General features: G+C 33.0%; 2 protein-coding genes across 2 annotated transcripts; one reads left to right on the forward strand and one right to left on the reverse strand.

The window, feature by feature from the left end:
• Positions 1–19,441, forward strand: LOC148609940 (microtubule-associated protein 1 light chain 3 beta-like). Its single transcript, XM_088541553.1, has 4 exons — positions 1–140; positions 7,269–7,324; positions 13,240–13,346; positions 15,113–19,441. The coding sequence occupies exons 1-4, from the start codon at positions 101–103 to the stop codon at positions 15,273–15,275; spliced, it is 366 nt and encodes a 121-aa protein (XP_088397679.1). The 5' UTR covers positions 1–100; the 3' UTR covers positions 15,276–19,441.
• On the reverse strand, positions 17,804–24,598 carry LOC148609941 (uncharacterized). Its single transcript, XM_088541552.1, has 5 exons — positions 24,479–24,598; positions 23,341–23,482; positions 22,227–22,478; positions 21,482–21,577; positions 17,804–20,917 (listed from the first exon to the last, which is right to left on the reverse strand). Exons 2-5 carry the CDS (start codon positions 23,438–23,440, stop codon positions 20,595–20,597), a joined length of 771 nt encoding a protein of 256 aa, XP_088397678.1. The 5' UTR covers positions 23,441–23,482; positions 24,479–24,598; the 3' UTR covers positions 17,804–20,594.
• Positions 24,599–25,439: the final 841 nt, after the last annotated feature.

Here is a 25,439-nt window from a genome sequence, read left to right on the forward strand (position 1 = left end):
CATACAATGCCACCAATTGACAAATAAATGGAATATCCAAAATAGAAAGTAACAACATCCGGTTTAGATTTTCCGTCGTAATTCCTCACTATCAAAGAAAATGAGCAAAGTTATTGGATTTAAGGATAAACGAAGTTTTGGTAATACTATTGCCTGCTTATAAAGATGAATAATGTTTTATTTCGAGCATGACAATTGTACAGATAATGGTTGACTGAAAAATCAGGAGGTTATTTGGGTTATTTTCGTTTACGATAAAAAAAAAAAAAGTATTGACTGTGTTGTACAATATTGTGTTATAAGTCTGCGCATCAATTTACTTGGATATGTAGCTATTCTTATAAGTTTTAGGTTGGTTTCAGTGCAGTTTCTGCATAAGATGGGCAGTTTCCACTGTTCAGAGTGTTAAGCCTTCGATAAAAAATTTTAAAAATTAAACAATTGCTTGACATATTTTTTATGGTATAGCCTGGACATCCATCTATGGTGTGTAGAAGAACATGATCATGATTGTAAATGCTGGTCTACTTAAGGAATGATTGGAGGACAAGTGTCATCAGTCACCATTATTTTTGTTTTTGTTTAACATGGTTTATTTGTATAGGTCAAATTCTTGATTATGTGTTCATTTACACATGTATACTGGGTTAACCCCACTCTGGTGGTCAAAATATTAAGCCTTCGATGAAAATTCGAGAACAATTGATGGACATATTTATTTCTATACACATAGCCTGGATATTCATCTATTTTTGAAATGTCAAAAAAAATTGTCATACATGTAAATGTAAATGCTGACCTACATGTACACTACACTCAGAGTGGAATGGTTCTTTAGCACTTAAGTTCGACCTGAGTGAAATTCGGTGTCACACTGACATAGTCAGTGTTTAACACCCAGGTTTCACCTAGCCAACACCAACCGATTGTATATAGTAACGGTCGTAAAATTAAATGAGGCTCAATGGGGATATTGTATAATCTGTTCCTATTTCTCAGCTAGATGTATATGTACATGTATATCCTCAGTTAATTCAGAGCACTACAGTTAGGTTAAAAATAGAAATTTAGTCATGTCATTAAAAACTGTACATGTCATTAATAATTTTTAAAACGTCCAAACAAGGATGATGTGGCAACCTTGTTCAGTCCTGTTCAACCACTATAAATGCCTCCAGTTTACTCTTGAGACATTTCTTATTTAAAATGCGTTTCAAAAACAACCTATATATATTCTTATTTTACATTGATAAGTTTAGTTAAATGATTTCGAACTTCAAATGATGCGGACTAATGTTTACTCCTGTATAAAAACAATCCCCTGATAAACCTCCCACTTAGTTATCTATTTTTAGAAATCTCGGATGTGTGTCTGGTCATCAAATGGACTTCAATTAATTATATAATATAACTCTCTACAGTACATTTGTGAAGTATTAATCAATGATAAATATCTATTTTATAATTTTCTTACTGTCTTTTCACATTAGGTTTGTCAATTGTTAATACCACATGCTTATCATCTCTACCACTGTTTTATTGTGCTGACGGCTTGGATTCAACAGTTGACTCACATTACTCATGTAGATTTCGGCAATTGGATTGAGAATTTTCACAAGTCCTCTGGACTCTCCATTTTGATTTTTCGGGGGTCCCCAGTGAACTTTGGAGGTCAGGGACCCGGAAGCTCAGGTCTTCAAAAACAATACCAATGTCCATATTGTAGGCGGAGATCAATGAGATTAACTTCACCATGCTGGGGGAATTTTACACCCAGGTCAGTGATTCTCCATTTACAATTAACAACCAGAAAATATATGAAATCTGATTGACACAGTGTTTCACTGACAAACAGGGATTTAAAACTCTGACTTGAGTGTTAGAGAAACAATTGTCCCTGTGTGTACTGTACATGCTCTGTTTTTATACACATAGCCTGGATATTCATCTGTTAAATATCAAAGAAAATAATCGTGATTGTGAATGTGATGCTGACCTACACGTACTTAAGAATGAATGAATGACAAGGGTCATCCAACACCATTATTGTTTCTGTTTAACTTGGTTCCGGTGCAAAAGTGAAATTCTTGGTCATGCGTGCATTTTAATTATCTAATTTTAGTGAGGAATGCCTTCTACATATACAAATGTATATGTACATAAATAGTACATGTATCTGTATCTTTGTATCCTTGTACATGTATATGTCAGACCATTATTAATCAGTTCTGTTTATTTAATTGTAGGTTGAAAATCAAAATAAGAATACAAATTCAAAATTAAATTCATATTTTAATTTTGAATGCATTCAAGGATTTTTAGGGTGTACAGTAAATCACAATGGTGATACTGTATATGGAATGTTGAGCTGATTTAAACACGTTTGTTTATAGTAAACACCTATTGACGTAACCTCGATGATGTATGATTCACACCCGCAGGCCTCTATTCTTTGTTACAAAAAAAAAATCTAAAGTTGTCATTGCATCAGATTGAGGTTACTGTATTACATTGGAAAAAGGTTATAATTATCATCTGACTTTAGTTAGGAATGCCTCAGTTAATTAATTATCTCTGTTTATTTTATTAAACAATGCACATTTGTACATGTATGTGTAGGTTGAAAATCAGTGTTAAAATATGAATTTAATTTTGAATGCATATACATGTAAGGATTTTAAAGGTGTACAGGAAATCACAATGATGACATTATAAAAAGAACATTATATCATACATGTGTATGTATTGTATTGTATATGCAATATTGAGCTGATTTGGATATGTCAATCAGCACCTCTTGACCTGACCTTAATGAGGTATTATCCACACCCACAGGCCCCTGTTCTTCATTACAAAAAAAACAGAATTTGTGATTGCGCCAGATTAAGGTACATGTGTGCATCTGGAAAAGGTTAAACCAGTCTACTTTATTTTAACCATCTTTGGAGGATGATAAAGTATTTTTACAAAGTTCATGTTTTCATGAGGGAGTAAGTGATACTTGATAAACTTGATTTTTATAGTCATTTTAGTGTTCACTCCTTTTTAATTTTTTTTTTATATTTTTGTTCATAGTTTGCAGTTATTTAAACATTGAAATATATGCTTGTCACATGCAAAATAAGTACAATGATAAAAATCCTGCTCTAAACTTACTTTGATAACAAGCACAGATTTATAATACAGACAGCTGGTCACAATAAAGAGATGGTAGGAACACAAATTCTCCTTGTTTTGCTGGTAATTGTTGTAATTGCTATTTTGTTTAAAATCCCTTTCAAAAAATAATTTTCAATCTTGACGCCAGTCAAGTGAGAATGAAAATTATCGCTAATTTCTATGTCCTCGCGTGACATACAAGCAACAGCGTAGGAATATTTGACGACTCAAATAACCATCTGTTTGTTTACTGCGTATGAGATAATGGCTAATTTGTGGCAATATTTTCTAGTCTACAATGGAAACTGATTAAATACTGTAACAGTAACTTACCCGATTAGAATGAATAAATCCCAAAATTATTTAACAAATTTTAAACGTGATCGTCATAGTTAACTGATTTTTTTTTTTTAAATGTGTATTACAGCTGCACAACATACGTGACATCAAGTAGCATGTTGCTGAAAAATAGTCCCGAAAGGAAATTTTGCAGTGCTTATCAAACTGACATTTTTAGGTCAAGAAAACTGAAAATAAAAGAAAACTAATGCCTTACAATTCAGCAAAACAGCGATAAACAGATCATTAAATATTTTTTTCAACTAGCGGGAGTTTCTCATGCTCATGTCGTCTTGCCGCAAAGCCACTTGACGAGATAGGCGTGAGAAACTCCCTCTCGTTGAAAAAAATATTAAATAATCTAATTTTTTGGATTAATTTTCATTATATCATCTGTTAGAGGAAAGATTTGTCTATTTAAGTAGCAGTCTTTCTAAAGATCAGACAGGGGGTGATTCATGTATGTTAAAAACCTTGCAAATTTACTTATTCTTTACAAATTCTTATTCAGAATCAGATACAGACCACATAACCAGTCTTGATTTATCATTTGGGTGTTACACTTTTGAGATAGAAATTATATAGATTGTACATGGAATTAGCACTTTGCAAGATTCATTGTTCTTGGTTTGGCTTCATTTGGTTGATTTTAGTGGAAGATGTATGTATGATTTTCTAAAAAGTGCAGATCTGAATGCAGAAAAGATTGTTGTTTGTGAAAGTATAACATATGTAGATTAAACATGCATGGTTTGTTTGGTGGGTTTTTCGTGACCATGAATCAATTTACTATTGGCTGTATCTGAATTTTATGTGGACTGGTATTTGAGAAATGTTTCTAATTCTAATGGAATAACATGGTTTGTGGCAGTTTACACTTGCATGTACAATATACAAGTATTAGCCAAAGAGTTTTTTTTATTTTAATAAAAAGTGCATACATTCCCAAACCAAGTTATTTCATATAAAGAACCAACCAATCAGAAAGCTTGTCACAAATCAAATTAATTTATCTACTAATATATTATTTAAGCAAATACTCAGACAGGGATCGACACTAGCAGTAGTCTGGTAGTCCTGTACCACCCTAATTTTTTAGAGGACTACTTTTCATTGTGGCCCTATGGGCTATCTAAATTTTGCCTTCATTTTCATAAAATTTAAGAACAGAACCGTCATTACTGTCTGCAGACTACCTATTTTACCTCTAAGTAGTCCTGTTGACCACCGAACAAATGAAGTTAGTGTGAAACCTTGTCAGATATATATTATATAAGCCGTCCATGTGAGAGAAAGGGTAGTCAAGGAGGTTAAAAACCCCTTAGTCAGTCCAAATATATCTTCCAGCTATGGTGCTCAGAATCGGTAGGTGTGCATACTTACAATACGGCTCTGTACACTATTTGTACATGTACAAACTATTTACTTAACATTTATAATTATCATAACAACGGTGCTTATTTCACTTATTAGATGGCCCCATGCAGGTCCGGGTGTTAAAAGAATAGGCCTGCAGCAGCACTAAGCTTGTCGTAAAAGGCAACTAAATAGTGCTCAGAACTCTAGCCGGGGGATAGGGCACTTTGCCCACAGAGCAACTGGGATGTTTGCCCCAGGTGGTGGAATGAGGTACTCCTTGCGTGTTACATGCTGGGGTTGTCAGGCTATAATACGGAAAACCTGACCGCAAACCATAGTGGTGTACTGTGTTGGGAAAGATGCCAAGTTCCTCGCACGTGAAAGAACCCTACTGTGGTATTCTCCCGGAGTAGGAACCATAGGGCTCTGCCACAGGAGGCTAAATTGCCCAACCGTACCCACCTCTCCCTATTTCCAGTGGCAATCAAAATTTGTCGACCCCATTGTCCTTGTGTCCCATCCCTTTTTCATTTCATCATCATTTCATGTTCATTTTATCATCCACTTCATGTTCATCGTCTGAATATAGCTGAAATATTGCTGCTCGGACGTTATGAATGACAGCTCAATGGAGTGCTAGATTACCGTATTGGGATGTGCATATTGTCAGGAAATTACGTTTGGGCAAAATAGTAGAAGTGACGGCTGTTTGACATAGGCATTGTCTGCAGCTCCTCCTTAATGGCTTGCAGGATTGTAATGAAACTCAATGGAGTGTTAGAGTACCATATTGGGATGTGCATTGTATCAGAATTTATGTTTTGGCAAAAGTTGAAGGGTTTCAGCAAAACTTTGTCCAATTCCTCAAAGACTTGCAGGATTGGTATGAAACTTGAGGTGTTAAATAAGTATATTTGGATTTGCCTACTGTCAGGAATTTATGTTTAAAGTAAATTTGCAGTCATATTCTGTTATTGTGTTGTCAAAACAAAATAGTACTTGGAGTTGGGTGTTTTAGAGATGTCCATTAACTTTGATTTTATCACTTAGTCACAGTTCCATATATGCAATTGATAAACTATACCTAAGATATCTGTCTACTTTGGAAGTATCAAATGGTTGAATTTATATTATTATAATGGCAAGACCATATCTCTGTGATAACAGTTTATTGGTTGAAAATGCACACTACATTGTGTACATGCTGAAATGCCCTTTTCTCTGTTCCCTTCTAATTTAAAATCCTAGCTAGAACACTGATTTATACTTACAAATAAATTGGCCTTCACAGAATACTGTGTCAAAAAAGGAGAGGACAAATCATCAGATTAACATAGATGTTGTACATGTAGTACATTTGTATGATAGGTTAAGCTTAGTATACAAATAAAGATCTTAGGAGTGCTTAATTTTAAGCTAATCATCTGCAACGTTTTAAAACTAAAATCTTTTAAACTACAACATTTATATGTATGTACATGTATTACTAGTATAGGACCAAGATTTTCTAAGAGAAACAAACCCTATCATGAGATTTTCAATTAATATTAATGTACAGGAACAAAACTATAAGTAGATACACATGAATGTCAATGATACTTTAACAGCATAAAAAGAACACTTTTAAAATTGATATATTTTTTTTTTAATATTTGCCTTTGATCAGCGCAGAAGAGTGATAAGTTGATGTAATCAGGATTTGGATTAATTGATACAGGAAAATATCCGCATGTAACATGTTAGTTTGAGCAAGTAAATACAGCTGAAAGGCCTTGAACTTCATATTCTGTTAAAGAGTTATTCCCCTTATCAAGAGTTTTAAATTCAGTGAAATGGTAATTCTCAGGCATAGATCTAGAGATTTGGTGAGGTTCCAGAAAAAAAAAGTGAGGTACTCTAGGCTGTTTGCACGTTTTTGTCCAAATTTTTCATTAAATAAACAAAATTTTCCATTGAAAGGGTTTCCACACCCAGACCCCCTTGTAAATGTTTCTGCCACTGATCATTTCTCAGATCTTTAAGAGGACATAACTTTGCATAAAGGCAAGGAATTTGCATGCATGTTCTACATTACTCTGCTGAAGCTAGATAAAATACTTTCCACCTAACCTTGAGTTAAAAAAATACCCAAGATCCCAGTTACATGTACCGATAGATACCTGAAAATCAGGATATGTGAGCAGACACAAGTACATATAATTATATACCAGTAAAAAGCTTATGATTTTCTTATTCTTTTTAATAGTAAATGTATGTGTAATAATGATATGTGTCACGAAGATATAAAAGATGAAACAGAATATTTCTTTCCCTTAATTTGCATTGTGATGTCAGAAAAGTAGTCCCAGCAGGCTGTATGATGAAATGGAGTTTCTGTGATTTATTTCTTAAATTAACCATTTCTGTTTCAGAACAGAGAAGCAGAGATGTAGAAGCCATCAGAACTCAGCACATAGATAAAATTCCTGTAAGTATACTTTATTTTTATATGGCCTGAGTCTGAGAATATTTTTAACATCTATGGTACATGTAACTCCAATCAATGTCTTTGAAATTGATGATATCACTAACAGTTAAGAATTTTCTCAGACTTAAGTAATTATTTGTGGTCTTGGGTCCTGGTTTTATAATGGTATCAACTGTTGTTCTTGTTGTTGATGACCTGGTTAGCCTCTTCATCTCTAGAGATTTAGTGTCCGAAAAATAGCTTGAGTAAAAGTCTAAGGATCAATTTAAAATTGTGCGCAAGTATCCATGCTAAAAAGTTCAGGCTGAGATTGATTTTGTGATTTTTAGGTTTTTGATTTATCAAAATACCTTATGTCGTCGGTCTATTACTGGAACTTCCCTACTATTTCTGAACACTACACAAAAATATAGTCCAAATGTGATTCCTTTTATATCATTCAATACATCTTTTATAACCAGTAAATATGTTTCTTGCAATTATTCAGCTCAATAGTATTCTATTATTTCTGCAAATGGAATTGAGATCTAGTCTTCATATCAACTGAAGATTTGAGGGACTCCTTTTTGGCCTTGAAAGATCATATTTAGTAATGAATTTGTATTTAGGAAATTTAGTTCTTGCAGTAATGTGTCAAGAAGCAGAAAATGTGTTAAGCATGTTCCATTTAACTCACTTATCAGTCAAATTCTCCAGTCTTTCATTAATAGTTTATCATTAATAAACAGGAAGTGAAGAGCAGTGATTTCAACCAAATAAAATAGGCAGGAAAATTCAAATGGATATAATTGTTAAGTTTTTGGAAATCTTATGTTCATCAAGGAATTTTTTTTCTTAAGCTGAAATTGGTTTTAATATAGTACATTGTATAATAAATAATCTGTTACTGTAATTTTATTTCACATCATGTAATCTTCACAATTTTTTTCATGCTATAATTTTCACAAGAATCAAAAACCTCCAGTGCTGATAGCACTTTGATTGACTGAACTATTTAGGATTTAGGGACCAATAAATGGCCAAAAACAGACATTTTCCTTGTTGAACAAATTTGACTAAAGGTGTATGGATCTCTTTGAAATTATAGTACAAGATTTTTTTACCGCAAAAGGAAGGTTTGTCTACTTTAAAGGGTTATGGCAGTAATGATTTAAGAATTACAGTCTAAAAATTAGTAGGAATTAAATACTTGTCTTCATCTTTGTATAAAATTGTTGTTTCTTCTGTCTTCCTTCAGTAAATCTTATTGCAAATTTAAAGGTTTTTTTTTTATCAATTTTAAAATCTTATATTGTGTCAAACATTTATTCACCATCCAAATTCAGAGCTGTGTCAAATTTGAGGGTTGTGTCATAGTGATGCATCATATATGTATGATAGGGAATGAAAACACTATTTAAATCAACTGACTGTTTGAATCATTACCTACTAAGATAGTAGTTGAGTGTTTTGATGCAATTTTTTTTTGCTAACTTTCTCTCTTGCACAGACCTGTTAAGGATTTCCTTGAAATTCCTGGGAAACAGCAGGGTCTTGATTTCCCATCACCCATCAAGTGAACATCAAGAAAAGTTACTGATTCCCCATCACCTATCAAGTGAACATCAAGGAAAGTTACTGATTTCCCATCACCTATCAAGTGAACATCAATGAAAGTTACTGATTTCCTATCACCCTTCAAGTGAACATCATGGAGCAGCAGGGGTCTTGATTTCCCATCATCCCATCAAGTGAACATCAAGGAAAGTTACTGATTCCCCATCACCCATCAAGTGAACATCAAGGAAAGTTACTGATTCCCCATCACCCGTCAAGTGAACATCTAGGAAAGTTACTGATTTCCTATCACCCTTCAAGTGAACATCATGGAGCAGCAGGGGTCTTGATTTCCCATCACCCATCAAGTGAACATCAAGGAAAGTTACTGATTTCCCATCACCCATCAAGTGAACATCTAGGAAAGTTACTGATTTCCTATCACCCTTCAAGTGAACATCAAGGAGCAGCAGGGGTCTTGATTTCCCATCATCCCATCAAGTGAACATCAGGGAAAATTACTGATTCCCAATCACCCATCAAATGAACATCATGGAGCAGCAGGAGTCTTGATTTCCCATCACCCATCAAGTAAACATCAAGAAAAGTTGCTGATTTTCCATCACCCATTGAGTGAACATCAAGGAAAGTTACCGATTCCCCATCACCCATCAAGTGAACATCAAGGAAAGTCACTGATTCCTCATCACCCATCGAGTGAACATTAAGGAAAGTCACTGATTCCCCATCACCCATCAAGTGAACATCAAGGAAAGTTACTGATTCCTCATCACCCATCGAGTGAACATCAAGAAAAGTTACTGATTCCCCATCACCCATCAAGTGAACATCAACAAAAGCTTCTGTTGTAAATTTTGCTTTTTAGTTTCTCCTGTTGGAAGTTTTTTAATTCTAACATATACCATAAAATATCTGGCACTTAGAAACTAACACATGATGGAAGCTTGCATTGAGGAGGTGAAAAAAGGGAAATAATAGTAACACCTTTTTATATTCATTTTCTCTAACTTTTTAGTTCCTATAGTTGGTGAGAAATAGAGTATTTTGGAAATCAACCAGCTGATGCTGAGGAGAGAATCTAATATGGCAGGGGACTGAAACATTCCTGATACCTTTCTTCATTTAAATTACACTTGTTTACCATTACATACATTACATCCATTTATTTATTAATGTATAACTACATGTACATTTAATCAGTATGTCCACCAAACTTCAACTTTTAATTTGAAGTTTTACAAATTTTTGTGTGCGTAACAGTGTACCTAAATATAACTGTATAGTGCACCCTTACCCAGTACAGTGGTAGAATTTATCAAAACTTACAATATAAAGTCTAATTCTTTATTTTTTTAAAAGTACTCAATAATAGCAGCTCTCAACATAATCCTCTCTAGAAATTCTGTCAGTTTGTTGTTAGTTCATGAACTTGTGAACAAGTTTGTTGTTAGTTCATGAACTTGTGAACAGGTGAACAAATGTAGGTACATCTACACCAGCAAATATTGTTCATGTGATTTCATGTGAATAAAACTTCATATGAAATTCATGTGAATTGGATACACAACATGTAATTGACCTAACATGCTATCCATGTGATTTTAATTTCAATTGGCTTCCGTGTTTTTTTTTTATGTAAAATTTCATGTGAACCTGGTTACAAAAAATATGTTAATTCAAGTGAAAATTATGTGAAATTATGTTGCCTATGTATTCTTTTGGAGCCATTAATCAGAGGAAGGATGCATTGGATCAGATTTGCATTAAAGGCCAGAACAGATAATATGTTGTCTTATACTTCCACAAAAAGCTCTAACATGAAATAAGAATAGAAAAACCAAGCAAGCATATCCTTGTTCAAATTGTGGTTCTTTTGTTCCATAAATGATCTACTCTTGTTTAATGTAGATAAAATAAAAACACACTTGACTTTGAAAGGACATTTAACGTTTTCTTGGTTTTAGTTGATTTAGTTGATTTTTGATCTGTCAAAATCATGCCCTTCATTACTTTAAGTAGAACTTAGGGGTCAGACAGCAGTTTTTTTTTTGCATACTTTTCAAAAACCAATAGGCTTTGCCAAATTCTGATGTGGGGTTAAAGTGGTTTTTATTGCTAATTTTGATTATAGTACCTTCTTAATTCTTCTTGATAGAAACTGCAGGCCAGATATCAATGAAAATTGGTATGATTGTTCCTTAGGATATTCTGCAAGAGATGACCGCTTGAATTTTTATCAATGAAAAAAATATGTCTGTCTTTATTGAATATAAAAGATAGGGGTCAGACTACAGTTTTTTGTATATATCTTTATAACTGTAAGGTTTAGCCAAATTTTGACTGGGTGAAAGTATACAGCATGATGAAATCTATCAGTGGTCAAATTTTTGTGAAAAGCTGTTTACTGATGTTGGAATGAAAAGTCTTTGGTTGAAGGTTTCTTAGCTATTTTTGATTTAATTACTTTCAAAAAGCTTCTCCTGTGAAACTACTGGATAGATTTCAATGAAAGTTTTTATGATTATATATTTTTTAAAATTTTTGTCCAAGATAAACCATAGCAGCTTTTACAAAAAATAGAATGTGACAAATTAAACCAGGTGAGCAAGTCAGGGTCTTTTGAGCCTCCTGTTACCTGTACATTGTGCATTGTCAGAAAATATGAGTGAGTTCCAATTTTGTCTTTACTTGGTTGACTATTATTTAGGGATCTTAAAAAAGAGACAAGGGAAGTTTTAGTTGGCCCAATGTCTGACAATTGTTTTTGTTCGAAAAGGGGTATTTTTTGGTTTTATAATTTTTTTTTAATAACATTACAACTAGTTATAAAAGCACTTAAAGAATCGAGGCCATTTTTCTTTGAAAATCAAGTATTTGTTAAGCAGTTTCTATGGCAATTATAAAACTTCCTCATTGGTATTATTTTGTTAATAATTAACTTCACCATAAAAAAATGAAGTAAAAATAATATCCATAAAAATCACTTGATAGAGAAATTTGTTTCAAGGCATCATCCGGTGTTATGTTTTTATACGAAAAATTTAGGGTTATATAAGTATGATGGTATCATGCTGTTGTCATCTTTGGCAACATCTTGGTTGTATATAGACAAAAACCTTTGTAAAATTGAAAAAAATCTCTTTGAAATTGTACTTCCAGGTGCCTGATACATATAAATGCATACTTGTACATGACCTTCAAGAGTTCTTTTTTTATTACTTAAACTATTTATGAATTAGGGGCTAGAAACGAGCATTATCCTGATGTCCAGTCAATGACTTGAAACTTTTTTTTGATACTTTTTAAATCCTTTTCCCTTTTAAGACCCTAAAAATGTAAGGTTAATTCTAATTTAAACCAGTTTAGTCAACTACATGTACATTGTATACTATCCACCAATTTAGAGTGTGAATATTTGATATCAGTAGTGCATTTTGAGTTTTATCCTGTCACTGTATTGCTTCAAGGCTGACGTTATCTTGATATGATACCCAGTATTTACATATCAACTTACCTGAATGATAAACATTGTTATATGAATGGGGGGTACTTCAAGTACTAACCACAAGTAAATTTTACATGTAGTTTTATTGTAGTTATATTTTTGTTCATTTGAGTTTTCCAGCTGGAATCTGAAAATAGAAGGGCACAAGATGAGGGCACTTTAATGTGTATTAGTATTGTGTTAGATGTAATAGTCAGACCCTCAGATTTGTCAAGTTTTTTAATACACCTAGCAAAAGATGTATACATGTACAAGTATTTGGCTGTATGCGTGTACTGTATATATGGCTTTTTAAGGTTTATACATGTACGTTTGTGTATTTGTTACATTTTCGCTATATCTGTTCCTTTTTCTGTCTTGAAGAAAAAAATAAAAAAAATAAGTCATTTGCAGTTTTTTTTTCCATAGAAATGGCTTTTGTGATACTGTTAAAAGGCTTTTTGAAAATAAAAAAAGGAGGACATTAAAGGGGCCAGGTCTTTGAGGGCTGCGCTCTGTGTATCTTCATTTCTTTCTAGTGATGACATTAGGTAGATTTGTGCATATTCTTGTACTTTTATAATAGTACACATACATGTACATAAGATGTATTGAATTTCTTTGATTTAGTGAATTTTGCAAAGTATGCATTATTTACTACATCACTTGGTTTTGTCATTTTGTCATTTTTTATACCTTTACAATGCAGAATGTTCATTTATTGAGATAAGAGCAGGCCATGCTCCATTTTACATTTTATTTTATTTTATTTGAAATTTTCAATTTTAGAAGTTAGATGTCTGAGTTCATTGTTTGGTAAACATGTACATGTATATTTCAGCAATTGAAATACACGCAGTTAATTTTTTTGCAGGTCATAATAGAAAGATATGAGAAAGAGAAGAATCTACCACTCTTGGACAAGACAAAATTTTTGGTGCCAGATAATGTTAATATGAGCGAGCTTGTCAAAATCATCAGGTATGCATGTACATGCTAGTGGAGTAACTTTGGAGTCAGGCCAATTTCGTAGATATGAGTAGAATTACTTTGGAATCAGGCCCATTTCGTAGATATGAGTAGAATTACTTTGGAATCAGGCCAATTTCATAGATATGAGTAGAGTTACTTTGGAGTCAGGCCAATTTCATAGACATGAGTAGAGTTACTTTGGAATCAGGCCAATTTCTTAGACATGAGTAGAGTTACTTTGGAGTTATTTCATATGAGAGGAGTTACTGTGGAGTCAGGCCAATTTCATAGATATGAAAATTTGAATTGTACATGAACTGTAGGATTTCATTAAATTATACACATTATCCCATAAAAAAATTCTCATTTACAGTACTGTAAATTAGTGTTGTAAAAATGCGAATAAGTTGACTTGTGATTATAATTATTAAAACTTTTGTACATTTTTTTTTTATAACAAATGTAGAGTTGGTTTTACAATTTGTTTATACATTCACTTGCAAATACACAATTCTTCTTATACTCAAGGGGTCCATCTCTTATCTATTACTCCTCCTACACCACTGAATAGAAATGAATGAAACATTCACAGAATCTTTTATTGCATGTTCCCATTGTACACCTCCTATTTTACAATTGGATCCAAATCAATATGGGGGTTTCACATAGCAAAACAAGACTTTGTCATTTGTGAATATGGGGACAAGGGGGACCCATCTTTTATTCGTTACTCCTCCAATACCAATGAATGGAATTGAAGGAAACTTTCAAAGAATCTTTAATACATGTTCCCACCATACACCTCTTATTTGAGATTTTGATCCAAATCAAAATGAAGGTTAAAAGGTGTATGTTATCAAATGGGGGAGTGGGGTTATCAAGTTAGTGAGCATTGCTCAGTTTTTTCTAGCTTACCATTTTAATGTAAGTGTTTGTAAGTAGCAGGCAAAATGGGAAAAATCAGAAACATGCGTGTCAAAAACCCACCGATCTGACATTGTAATATCACTCAAGGATACTTTCTCTATTTGAAAAGATCACTATTTGATATCTGCATCACTGGCTTTGCTATGAAATTTTTCAATAGAATGTTAGAAAAATGAGGTCATTAACAGAGTTATCTGGCCTTAAAATTTCATTTTCTGTTCATTTCAATGAAATTATAATTTGATGCACCAACATGATATGGATAATCTTGTCTTTTTTCCTTGATTATGATGGTGTAAATAGTCAAATTACACTATCAAAATGATGAATTTTTTCATACCATGTTTCACCCACTGCCTGTTTCTTACAGAGACTGACACTTAAAAATGATAAATGTAAGTTGCCAGGACTACATACCTTTGTTTTACTATACATTTGTAAATCCTGAAATTCTTGTGGCAGTATTATTTTCTTCAAAGAACATTATTATACAATATAGCATGTATAGAGAGAGATCGCAAATTTTAAACTGTGCAAATTTAGATTTATCAAAGAAACAGTGAAAAAAAAGACAGCAAGAAAAATTTCCTGATTTACAGTTAATTAATGTTTTGTTTTTACATGAAGTGGAAAGGTATTATGTGATACCCTATGAAAAGTTGCCTTCATCCAGCTGTCTGTCCCCCAACAATTCCACATGATAACTTGAGAACAGATCAATCTTTGCACAGTTGTTAAGAACCAACCAAGAAATAGCAGTTAATTTCATCCTCCTTTTTTTTCACCTTTACGTGGCAGGGTATCATTTAATGTTCCATTTATGCCCTATTTTTCATGTTTTTTTTTAGGCGGAGATTACAGTTGAGCCCTTCCCAAGCCTTCTATTTGTTAGTTAACAACAGAACTCTGGTCAGCAATACCACACCCATTTCTGAAGTGTATGAAAAAGAAAAAGATTCTGATGGTTTCCTGTATATTGTATATGCTTCTCAGGAAACTTTTGGATCATAGGATTGACCTTGTGTTATTTTTTACCTGACTTGATATGATAAATTTGAATGATGGTTGGCTGTATATCACTTCATTTTGGGAAAATGTTTCTTCTTATTTTGTTCATTTTATAGCATACCATGTTATACAGAAGATTCCTGTTGTTAGTGATGATATATATCTGCAGATAATGGTGTAATTGGAAAATTTGTATTATGTTTCGATAATCCAGCTAGAAAATTAGATGTGAGGGGGCACAATCTTGAAAAAGAGAGGACTTTAACACTTTGAATCAAAATCTTAAAGGAAAAATAGCTATGCTCTATACAGTTTTGATAAAATAATAGATATATATGCTATTTTGATTTTATTATTTTTAGGTTCAAATAAGCATTTTAATTTAAATAGATATAAAAACAGGTATTTAGATAAAAATGAGTTATAATGGAAATAATTTTTTTCTCTCCATTTAAAGGGAAGACTGGCAAATTAAAAGTTATGAGAGTTTCTGTTCTCCTTATCTAGGCTAGCTTGGATGCTATGTTATGTACTTGTACAAGTGTTATTCAGGTCATGTGATTCAGATACTCAAGGTATCTTTAAAAAACTAATTACTGGTAATATGATAAGGTTTTGCCTAACAGGGATGGAGCTTTTTGTACTCAAATGATGACAATGTTTATTTCTCAACCTATAGTGAAATACAAGGTTTCCTAGAACATCTGCTCTGTACCTACAATAAGACATTTTGACGATTTTGATTCATTCATGTTTCAGGCCCACTAGATGTGACTCAGGCTCCATTCCTGTCAGCAGTTTTTTGCAAATAATCTCCATCATCATGATACCCATGTATACTGCTGCAATGTTGCCATTTTTAAAAATACTTGTGAAGTATGTTAAAGCTTTTACATGGTTGGTTGTTATGAATAGTTTTTGCATAACGTTCATTTTGATAAAGATAACATTTTTACCTTATAAACAGGTCATGTTTTTTGTAAATTTGATGGTTTCAATTACTTATATCAAATTGAATGTGCAATATATACAAAATATGTATATTCAAAATACTGTAATATACAATGTAGTAGGTCTTTTCAATTTTACATGATTTTGAAGTTAATCAATACAAAAAAGCATATAGCATGTGAATATTTCTAAAGTGGTTCTGTAAAATGATGTCTCCCTTCCCCTTATTTAGGGAGAAGTTATTGTTTTATCCACTAGTCTGTCTTTAAGTTGGTGCTCTCAATATCTGTTATAATGATTAATTATTGAATTTGATTTTGCATCAAATAGGGAGATTAATATTTTTTTGTATAGGTGTAGTGTGATTGATTGGTGCTTTGAAAGTACAGTATTTTTTTCAAATTTTATGAAAAGAAAGTTTAAACAATTTAAGTTTTTATTGCATTTAAGCTTTTATTAGACAGAAACACATACCAGTGTATTTTCTAACACAGAAGAAATAAACAAATTAATTCTTGGCATATTTTCTAAATAAATTGCTCATGCCATTTTTATGCTTTACTTACAATTGTGAATTAAAGGAGACATTATTTTTCAAAAATACATTAATGTTGAGAAAATGAATACCCATTGTATACAGTTGTAAAACGTACTGTACATATCTAGTCAAAAAAAATCAAAACAAACATCTGTTGCCATAGAAACTAATTTGGTAGGAAATTTTGCCATATTACTAATTATTAGTGACAACAGTTGGTACTTTTGGTTCATTTACATTTAATACTTTGTTCTCATTTAGGGTAGACAGGGTTTAGACATTTTCCGCATTTTTTGTAGTTATCTTTTCGTACAGTAATTTTCATGACATCTTTTTTATGGTCATTGCTGAATGTACTAATCTACTTGTACACAGTTTTCAATTCATGATGGTTCTCCAAATTGTTATATAATTTTCTTCCAGGAAAGAATTCAAGATAGTTATTTTCCGTGTTACAGGTATAATAATGTCTTGAAGTGCATATTTTTTTAATTTTAAAAAAATACATAGAAATTAATTCAAAAAAATATTTGTCATGTAGTTATACTACTGACATAGAGAAATTTAATTTTTCGCTAAAAAAGGGGGGAGTCCAGTAAGATTGGGAAGAAAATGTAGTCATGAACTATAAAAGGCTATTTTCTCTACTTTCACTTTCATTTTGCACTTTTCAAACCTACCTGTGACAATTTCAAAAATAAATTACCATGAACATTTTTTGATTTACAATGTTGCATATAGCTTTTTATTGATGCCAGTTAGTGTTAAAGGTATCATATTTTGTTAATATTTTACATACTAGTACCAGTATATTGTCTGTTTTAAGCGATTTTTTTTTTTTTTTTGTGTTGTTTTTGTGTATATTCACCTTTGTTTTATTATTGAACATTGTGGCTCTTCCTTTGTAGAGTACTACAATATCTTACTTCCACATATATATATATATATATATATATATATATATATATATATATATATATATATATATATATATATATATATATATATATATATATATATATATATTGACGGCATAAGTAAGACAGGCCTTTTCAATTTACTACCAGTATATCTATGCACCCTTTTATATAAAAATAGATATTGTTTCCTTGAGCAGCACTTCAGGAAAATATCGTATTGCCAATATTGTTTTTGATGGGTGATACTTGACAGTAACCCTTGACCCCCTCCCCCTTTTCCTGGATACACCACTGCATTTTGTGTTCTATGTCAGTAACCTCTCTACTGAAGAAACATACGTATCAAAGATCAAACTACAGATAAATAGATGTTAAAAATTTACAGTGGGCAGGGTAGCAGATCCAGAGATTTAAAGAAGGGGGGTTTCAGCCTATTATTGTTTTTTTTTTCTCAAATAACTCACAAAGAGGGTAGTTCCAATCCCCAGAACACCTCCTGGGTCCATCTTTGCAATGGAAGTCTTTAAAATTTTGACATTGTTGAGCTGCTATTAGTCCAGAAACAGTTACTAGTAATCATTCGATTCATATAATTTTAACTAAACTTTTATAAAGAGGTTGTCTTGTTTTCAAAAGTGATAAAAGGTTGCTCAGAATCAGCAAAATGTAATGGTAGTATTCATTCAATATTCCATTGTACTAATTCATTAAAAATTGTTTTTATGATAATGATAGTTTGTACTCCACAAATGAATCGAGAATGTAGTGATTTGTTTTCATCATACATGTATGATGATATATGATTCAGTTGCTCATACTGTGACAGATATTGATTGGTAAAAATTTCCTAGATTTATCACATAAATTAATATGAAGCTATTCAAAGTTTAAAGACACAAATATGTTAATATATACTTTTATTTTGATATCATTTTCATTCACTTATTGTGAATGACACAGGGGTAGTAGTTCCCACACCCCTCCTCCCTTTACTTGAGGGTGAAGGACACTGGAGTAGTAGTTCCCTCCCTTCTCCCTTCACTTGTCCGAAAGGACGTTGGGGTAGTAGTTTCCTCTCCCTTCACTTCCTGTTACATATATATTGGAAAAGCAAAACAAAACCCCTGAAAATCCATCAACTTTACTCTTGATCCAGTATCCAATAACCACTTTCTGCCCCCCTCTTTACTCCTTTGCTCCCCCACCCATTTCTCATTGTAGGATCATTATCTTAATCATCATTCTTTACTGTGAATGACTAATCTTGATGCATATTCATGGTAGTGTGATTTTTCAAGGTCAAAGGTCACAGGGTCAAGAACACAGGAAGATGGGTGATGCCATGTGTAAATTGGTTCTGCCTGATTCATATGTGGAGGAGTGTCAGTTTTTATGTGTACTATTAAGTTTTTTAGAGTTTCATTGCAACATTTGGTGCCAAAAACTTGATAAGCTTCGTGAGGGGGAATGATTTTTAAAAAGATTTTAACATGAATTGTTGCTAATGTTTACTAGAGGCAACAAAATCTTATAAGTAATGTGCATACAACTAGCTGCGTGCAAACTGCTCCAAATTTTCTTTATTGTATCTTTTTTAAAATCAGAAATGTGCAAATCAAAAATACAGTGGAAAAGAGAATGTTCACTTCAGTATTTATTTTTAATTGAGTTAACTCCATGATTTACTTGATCACCAATTTGTATGATACCATTGAAATATGTTTATTTGTATATATGCTGTAAATAAAGTAAAAATTCAACTTTTGTGTTAGTTTCCAGTATTGAAAAAAAAGATTCTTAAAAAGATAAGTCACGAAACATACCACGTGTAACTAAATTGTACTACTTGTGTGTGCTTTTATTAGTTTTTGCCCATGTTTATTTTCATGGAGAAAAAAATAAACATGTTGATGATGGCATTATCGTCTGTGTTTAAAACTTTACATCGAATTCATTGGATAAGAAATTTTGGCTGGTGGAAAATGTGTTTAACTCACCGCATGTACAATAGAAACAAAAACACGGTATTAATGGAACAGTATATGATACCGGTGACAGGTAATGGTGAAAGAGGGTGGGAAAAAAATCGAAATGCCCTTACTCGACAACTACATTTTGGATTTTGCTGAAAATTGAACAACCTGTATTTTATGTTACGTAACATTTTGTACAAAGTTTTTTTGTAAGTGTTTAATCCGTTTTCAAGTCATTAAAAGGAAACTCATCAGGAGGACGGACAGACGGGCGGACACGTAATTTGTTTGGAGGGTATCAAATAAAACCTCGCTACTCCACGAGTGGGTGGTATATTGGAATCCACCTTTCCGTCTGTCCATATTTCGTCGAGGTAATTCACGACTCTCGATGGATGAATTTCATATTTGATATGTGGATTTATATCATTGTGGTTCTATATCAATTTCTTGTTGTGAGACTTTACCGTGTTCACTATATGAAATGATAAAGAATTTTTTTCCCCTATAAATGGCACAAAAATAAAAAAAAATCAACGGAAGGAGAAGTGTGCACTAGTCAATCTTGCACCCCCACACCGAAAGAATGCTTATCGGTAATGGAATTCATTGTTGTGAGTTGACAAGCGAGTCCGTCTCTATTCTCGGAACCAACTTAGCTACATAATAAATGTTGTTGAGTTTGTGACAGTATAGTATTGTTTTGATTTTCCGCGTACAACACATTTTACTGCATAATACTTTAATTTGGATCAAGAAAAGACGCCTGAAAAACATTAATAAGGTATACCATCAAAATTTACAAAAATCAATGGTCAAGAGTGTTGACAAATAAAAGAGCTGGAGGGAAAATGTCAGATCAAGATTTTCTTTTTTTCGTTGGTGGTGGAGGAGAGCTTTGAGTTCGTTTGACATGCAATTAGTTCCGGTCTTTCATCTTTTACTGTCTGTTGTCAGGGGCCACCTTCTGACGTTTGTGCAGACGGTTTCCGTTCGGTGTTTTATGTGTCAGTGATCGCATGATATCGGCAATATTTTCCTTCACTGACGTCTTCTTTCTTAGTCCTTGTAGGTTTCTTTCCAGTTTAATGCGGCGCTTGTTCTCTTCTCGGCCCTTCGGCATACCTTTTAGTAGATCATAGGGTTGTTCCCTCTTTTTTGCCATGTGGAAAGCCCTTGCTTTGATTTTCTTGTCGTCGAAATTTTCGTTTATATTTTTCTTTGCAAGTCCCCTTTTCATGCTTCTGTAGTAGTACATGTAGCCTTAAGTGAATGATAATAAATTTGTTTGAATATTTTACGCGTAAAAATACACTGTTTTAGGACTTAACCCTCAGATTTAACCACTCCCTGGCTGTACTTACTTTAAAAAAATATCAATTAAATTTCAGTTTTATTTTAACACATTATTCGCATCAACATTCTCGCTTCCATTTTTGCATCTTTAGAAATAATTAAAACGTATTCGACCATTTGAATTCTATGTGGAGTTATGACAAAAAGAAATATCCGGGTCAGACAGTTGTCCAATTACAAAGGCTTAGGGTGAAAAAAAAATTATAAGAAGTTCATATAAACTACATGTATCAAGTCTGCAGTTTCCTTGACTTCAATTGAAATCAAAGTTCTGGGATTTCATGAAAGCTTGATAAAAGTTTTTTTTTAAGTTTGGTGCTGCCGTGTGGTGGTCAGAACAAAAAAAAATGCAATGACATAAAATCTATGAAAGTATTATCCGAAACCACACCTTAAAAATAAATACATTTCTTCTGAAGATAGCACAATAAGAGACGTGTTATTCAACGGCTTATATATGATATGCCTTACTCAAACAAAGATAATCATCCTCTGAACAAGTACTGTCGGAGCAAACGTCATCTACGTTAACACAATTCCCACTCATATCTTCCACCTCCCCGTCAGCTGCGAAAAAATGGCGTTGGAATTCAAGTAGTTACATTTTCTTAACATTGCTCGACCAATAGTGGCACTATTATTTCTCCAGAAACAACGAGTTTAATTATCATAGACATAACATTGACCTGGAATACAGTGAAACCGACCCCTGAAAAACCGAAAAGCTGTCTAAGCCAGACACTTTTAGAATTTAAGTCACTTTATAAAACTTGTACGTTTAACCAGAAGGAACTGAACACCAGTCTAAACCTAAGAACTTAACAGTCCAAAAGTTAATTGATCGATTTGGACTACTCCTACAATGTAAGAGGTTGAAATTCCGTTCCTCCATACTTGGTGGCACCAAGTCAGAACCAGACAACCTCTAGCACTGCTGGAGTAGGTTTGGGCATTTGTTTCACTGTATTTATTTTAGGTCTATGGTTAGGTTAATATTAGATCCCTACGAATCGAAATTTTGCATTGGTTTAAAATGTGTTTTCTTTCTTAAAAGCAATAATGAAAGTAAGAATTTCATTTATTTTAAGCACTCTTTAAACTATTTAACGAACGACATCTTTACTTTAAATTTAATATCGCTTTAGTTATTGGTTCTGGCGTAACTGAAAATTATCAAATAATTATATAATTTTTAAAATAAATGATGTTTTCTTACCGCACGTTCCCCAATCATAGTCGTACCAATAATCTGGATAGTACGCAGACCCGGAACCAGATCCGCTACCATAGTCAAACCCGTCATACCAAGAGGACCAGTCGTAGTACGGGTCGTATCCAGAGCCGGAACCAGATCCGCTATCATAGTCATACCATGAGTACCAGTCGTATGGGTCGTATCCAGATCCATAACCAGACCCGGAACCAGATCCACTATAATAGTAGTTGGAGCGTTTGCCTGTCTCTTGTTCTGAAATGGAATGCAGCAGGACTTTTTAAAGTGTCCCCCATCTTGTATTTAGGAAAGATGTAGATGCATAAGGTTATGCTATGAAAAAAATATCAGCATTTTTGTAATTACATAAAATTGTTTGCAGCATAGTAAAATATTTATTAAAATATGAGAACACAAATTCCTATGTGTTACCACTTCACTGCAATTATATCATAATGCACAAGAATTGTAAGTTTTGTTACTATTTGTTTTTGGACTTATTTACACCCAGAAAACTATGACCACACCCAAGAAACAACATTATATTTTCACTTATGATAAACTATGTAATAGTGAATGTATTAATTAAATATGAAGTTGTTTCTTCTAGGGTGTGGACACCTTTCCTTACCTTAAATATGACCAGAAATTGACCAAAAAGTAAAAATTGACATAATATCTTAATTTTGGTTATTTTCAAGCAATTATTTTGTCCTTTTCATGCATGAATTATCAAAAGGCGTTATGTATTTTCATTGGCAATTGATTTTAGTCTCCAAATTCACAATTAATCAGTCGTATTTTAGACCAGTGATGAACCTTTATCGCGCATTTTCCGTTGTATCTAACGTACATTAATGATGCAAAATGTTTTGTCTTTGAAATGTGTATTAATTTCAGAGCTCAAAGCACCCAAATATTCATCTCCATTGAACTTATATTTATTTACGAAACAAAATAAAAAAAATTCTTAGCTGGTTGATAGACGTGAGTACCGTAATACTGCGCATCTGTCAAGACGCACCCTAGGGGCTTTCGTGTTTAAAAACGATAGCCGGGTTGCCTATTTGTGGGTGGGAGCAAAAACCTGTGGACGGACTAATGATATTAGTAATACCTTTATGATTTTTCAGCAATTTCATCAATCTCTCATGTGGTGAACTTAACACACATACAAACCAGGCCATGAACACGACAACTAAAACCGTTCTAGTCATTTTGCTCCAACTCTAATGGTCGAGCTAGTAAGCTTTGTACACCTGTGTATAAAAATGAGTTGTGACTAATTAATCATTCAGTAGAAGTTCATAGAAGTTCTCATAAGTGCATAAAACCGTCAGAAAGTGCACCAATTAAAAAAAGATCTAACTCAATTGTAAAGTTTTTTTTTCGAAAGTAAACCTATGTATGATTCAAAGAGTTTAATGAATTCCATTGCTTAATATGCTGGGGTGTCCCTAAAGCAGTCACGTGGGCATAGAAGCCTATGTTCTCCATGGGTCTGTTGCAGGTAACATCAATGTCTCCTGTCTCCCGATAGCCGATTCCGGGTTTACTGCATATCATTTCGCTTAAGCATTGTAATAATAGATAATAACCATCTGTACAGGAGTTTAGGGGTTTCACTGGTGTTCTACCACCACCAAAAATCAATTTATTGTAAACACGCCGTCGTTTGGGGATGACCATTAGATTCTGAAGGGCTATTTTAAAATAAATATTCAGACTTGGACCTTTTTCCGACGCAGTTTTGCTTTTTACCCTTTGACCTTAAAGACGCTCTTCCAAGGAAACGCAAGTCACCTGATCGCAATTCTGTTCCCCGATTGGCCAGATACTGATAACTTATGGCGTTCGAAAAACTATCCAAATATGAAATTGCTGCCATGTATTATTTACTGAATGAAATATAAAAAAATTCAAGTAAAAAGAACAAATTTAATGCGCCGGCTATCTTTTTTTTTAAAATAGTACTTGTTAAAAATCTGAACTCTTTTGCATAATTTGAGATAAAAATAAATTGTTCATCCGAAGAAATCTTCCAAGCCCCCACCTCAAAATCAAATGATCGGTTTCTAAGCATGGAATCTCCATTGTCATAATAAATGAGGCATACATTAGCTTCTGATCCAAATAAAGAACCACTAAAAGAAACAAGTCGTTAAACAAAGACAGAAACAAAAAGAAATCAATTGCAGACGCCTTAGAGCCAATTATCAACAAATAGTTCGGCCATGTAACTATGAAGTGCCTACCTTGGTAGCTAATACCGCTCGTCCTAACCTGAAATTAGCTGGAACCATTTTATACCTCGCCTGTCATTGTGAAAAGCTGATTAATTTATTGGTTATTTGAGATCTATTCTTTTAAAAAGTGAATTCGTTTAAGAAAACTTCGCAGTCCATAAAATCTGGAAAATAATAACTACATAAGTATATAGATTTATAGTACAGTAATCAATATTATGTGTGCATTCTGAGGGAATCTAAACGGTTCAAACATTCGGTTAATAAAAGGTATTCAGTTGGGGAGGGACAATGGTCCAATTTTATAAATACAATTTTTTTTTTTGAAAAGAAGATTTTTAGCTTCGTTAGCAAAAAAAAAAGATAAAACACTCATTCATACCATTATTTCCTATAATCAGAGATAACAATGAATGTAATAAATATAAACAGGGAAAACATAATTAAAATAAGGAATACAATATATGAAATATCAATGTAGACACATGCTACAAAAACTTAATAGGCAAAATGTTCAAAAATGTACATCGGCACTGGCTGACGATATCATATCGATCTTTTGGAGATCGATTTATTACACAGTTGCTGGTTTAACCAAATAAATAAAGCCTTAAACGTTGAAAGAGTATTCAGTGGACCAAGATTCTAGCGGAAATCACAAGAATGTAATCCAGGGACAAAGACCAGACATGGAAAATAGACACACACATCAAAGAACATAAAATGACCAAAATAATACATACAAGTAACAAAAGAAAATAAGCAACTCGGACTCAACTAAAACTGGGAGCATGAACCAGGTGCACCGGTAAGGTAAGCGTTATCTGCTCTTTTTCACTTTCAGTTAGTGTAGTTATGGGTTCTTTTCCAATTGTCATGCAAAACAACTGTTAAATCTAGCTCACTTAATCTACACATTAATCAAGAGGTGGGCTTTCAGCTATCATACATATTCCACCACATGCCGAGT

Source organism: Perna viridis, chromosome 8 (assembly GCF_037379345.1).
Source record: "Perna viridis isolate PV_CMFRI_1.1 ecotype Kerala chromosome 8, ASM3737934v1, whole genome shotgun sequence".
Taxonomy (NCBI): domain Eukaryota; kingdom Metazoa; phylum Mollusca; class Bivalvia; order Mytilida; family Mytilidae; genus Perna; species Perna viridis.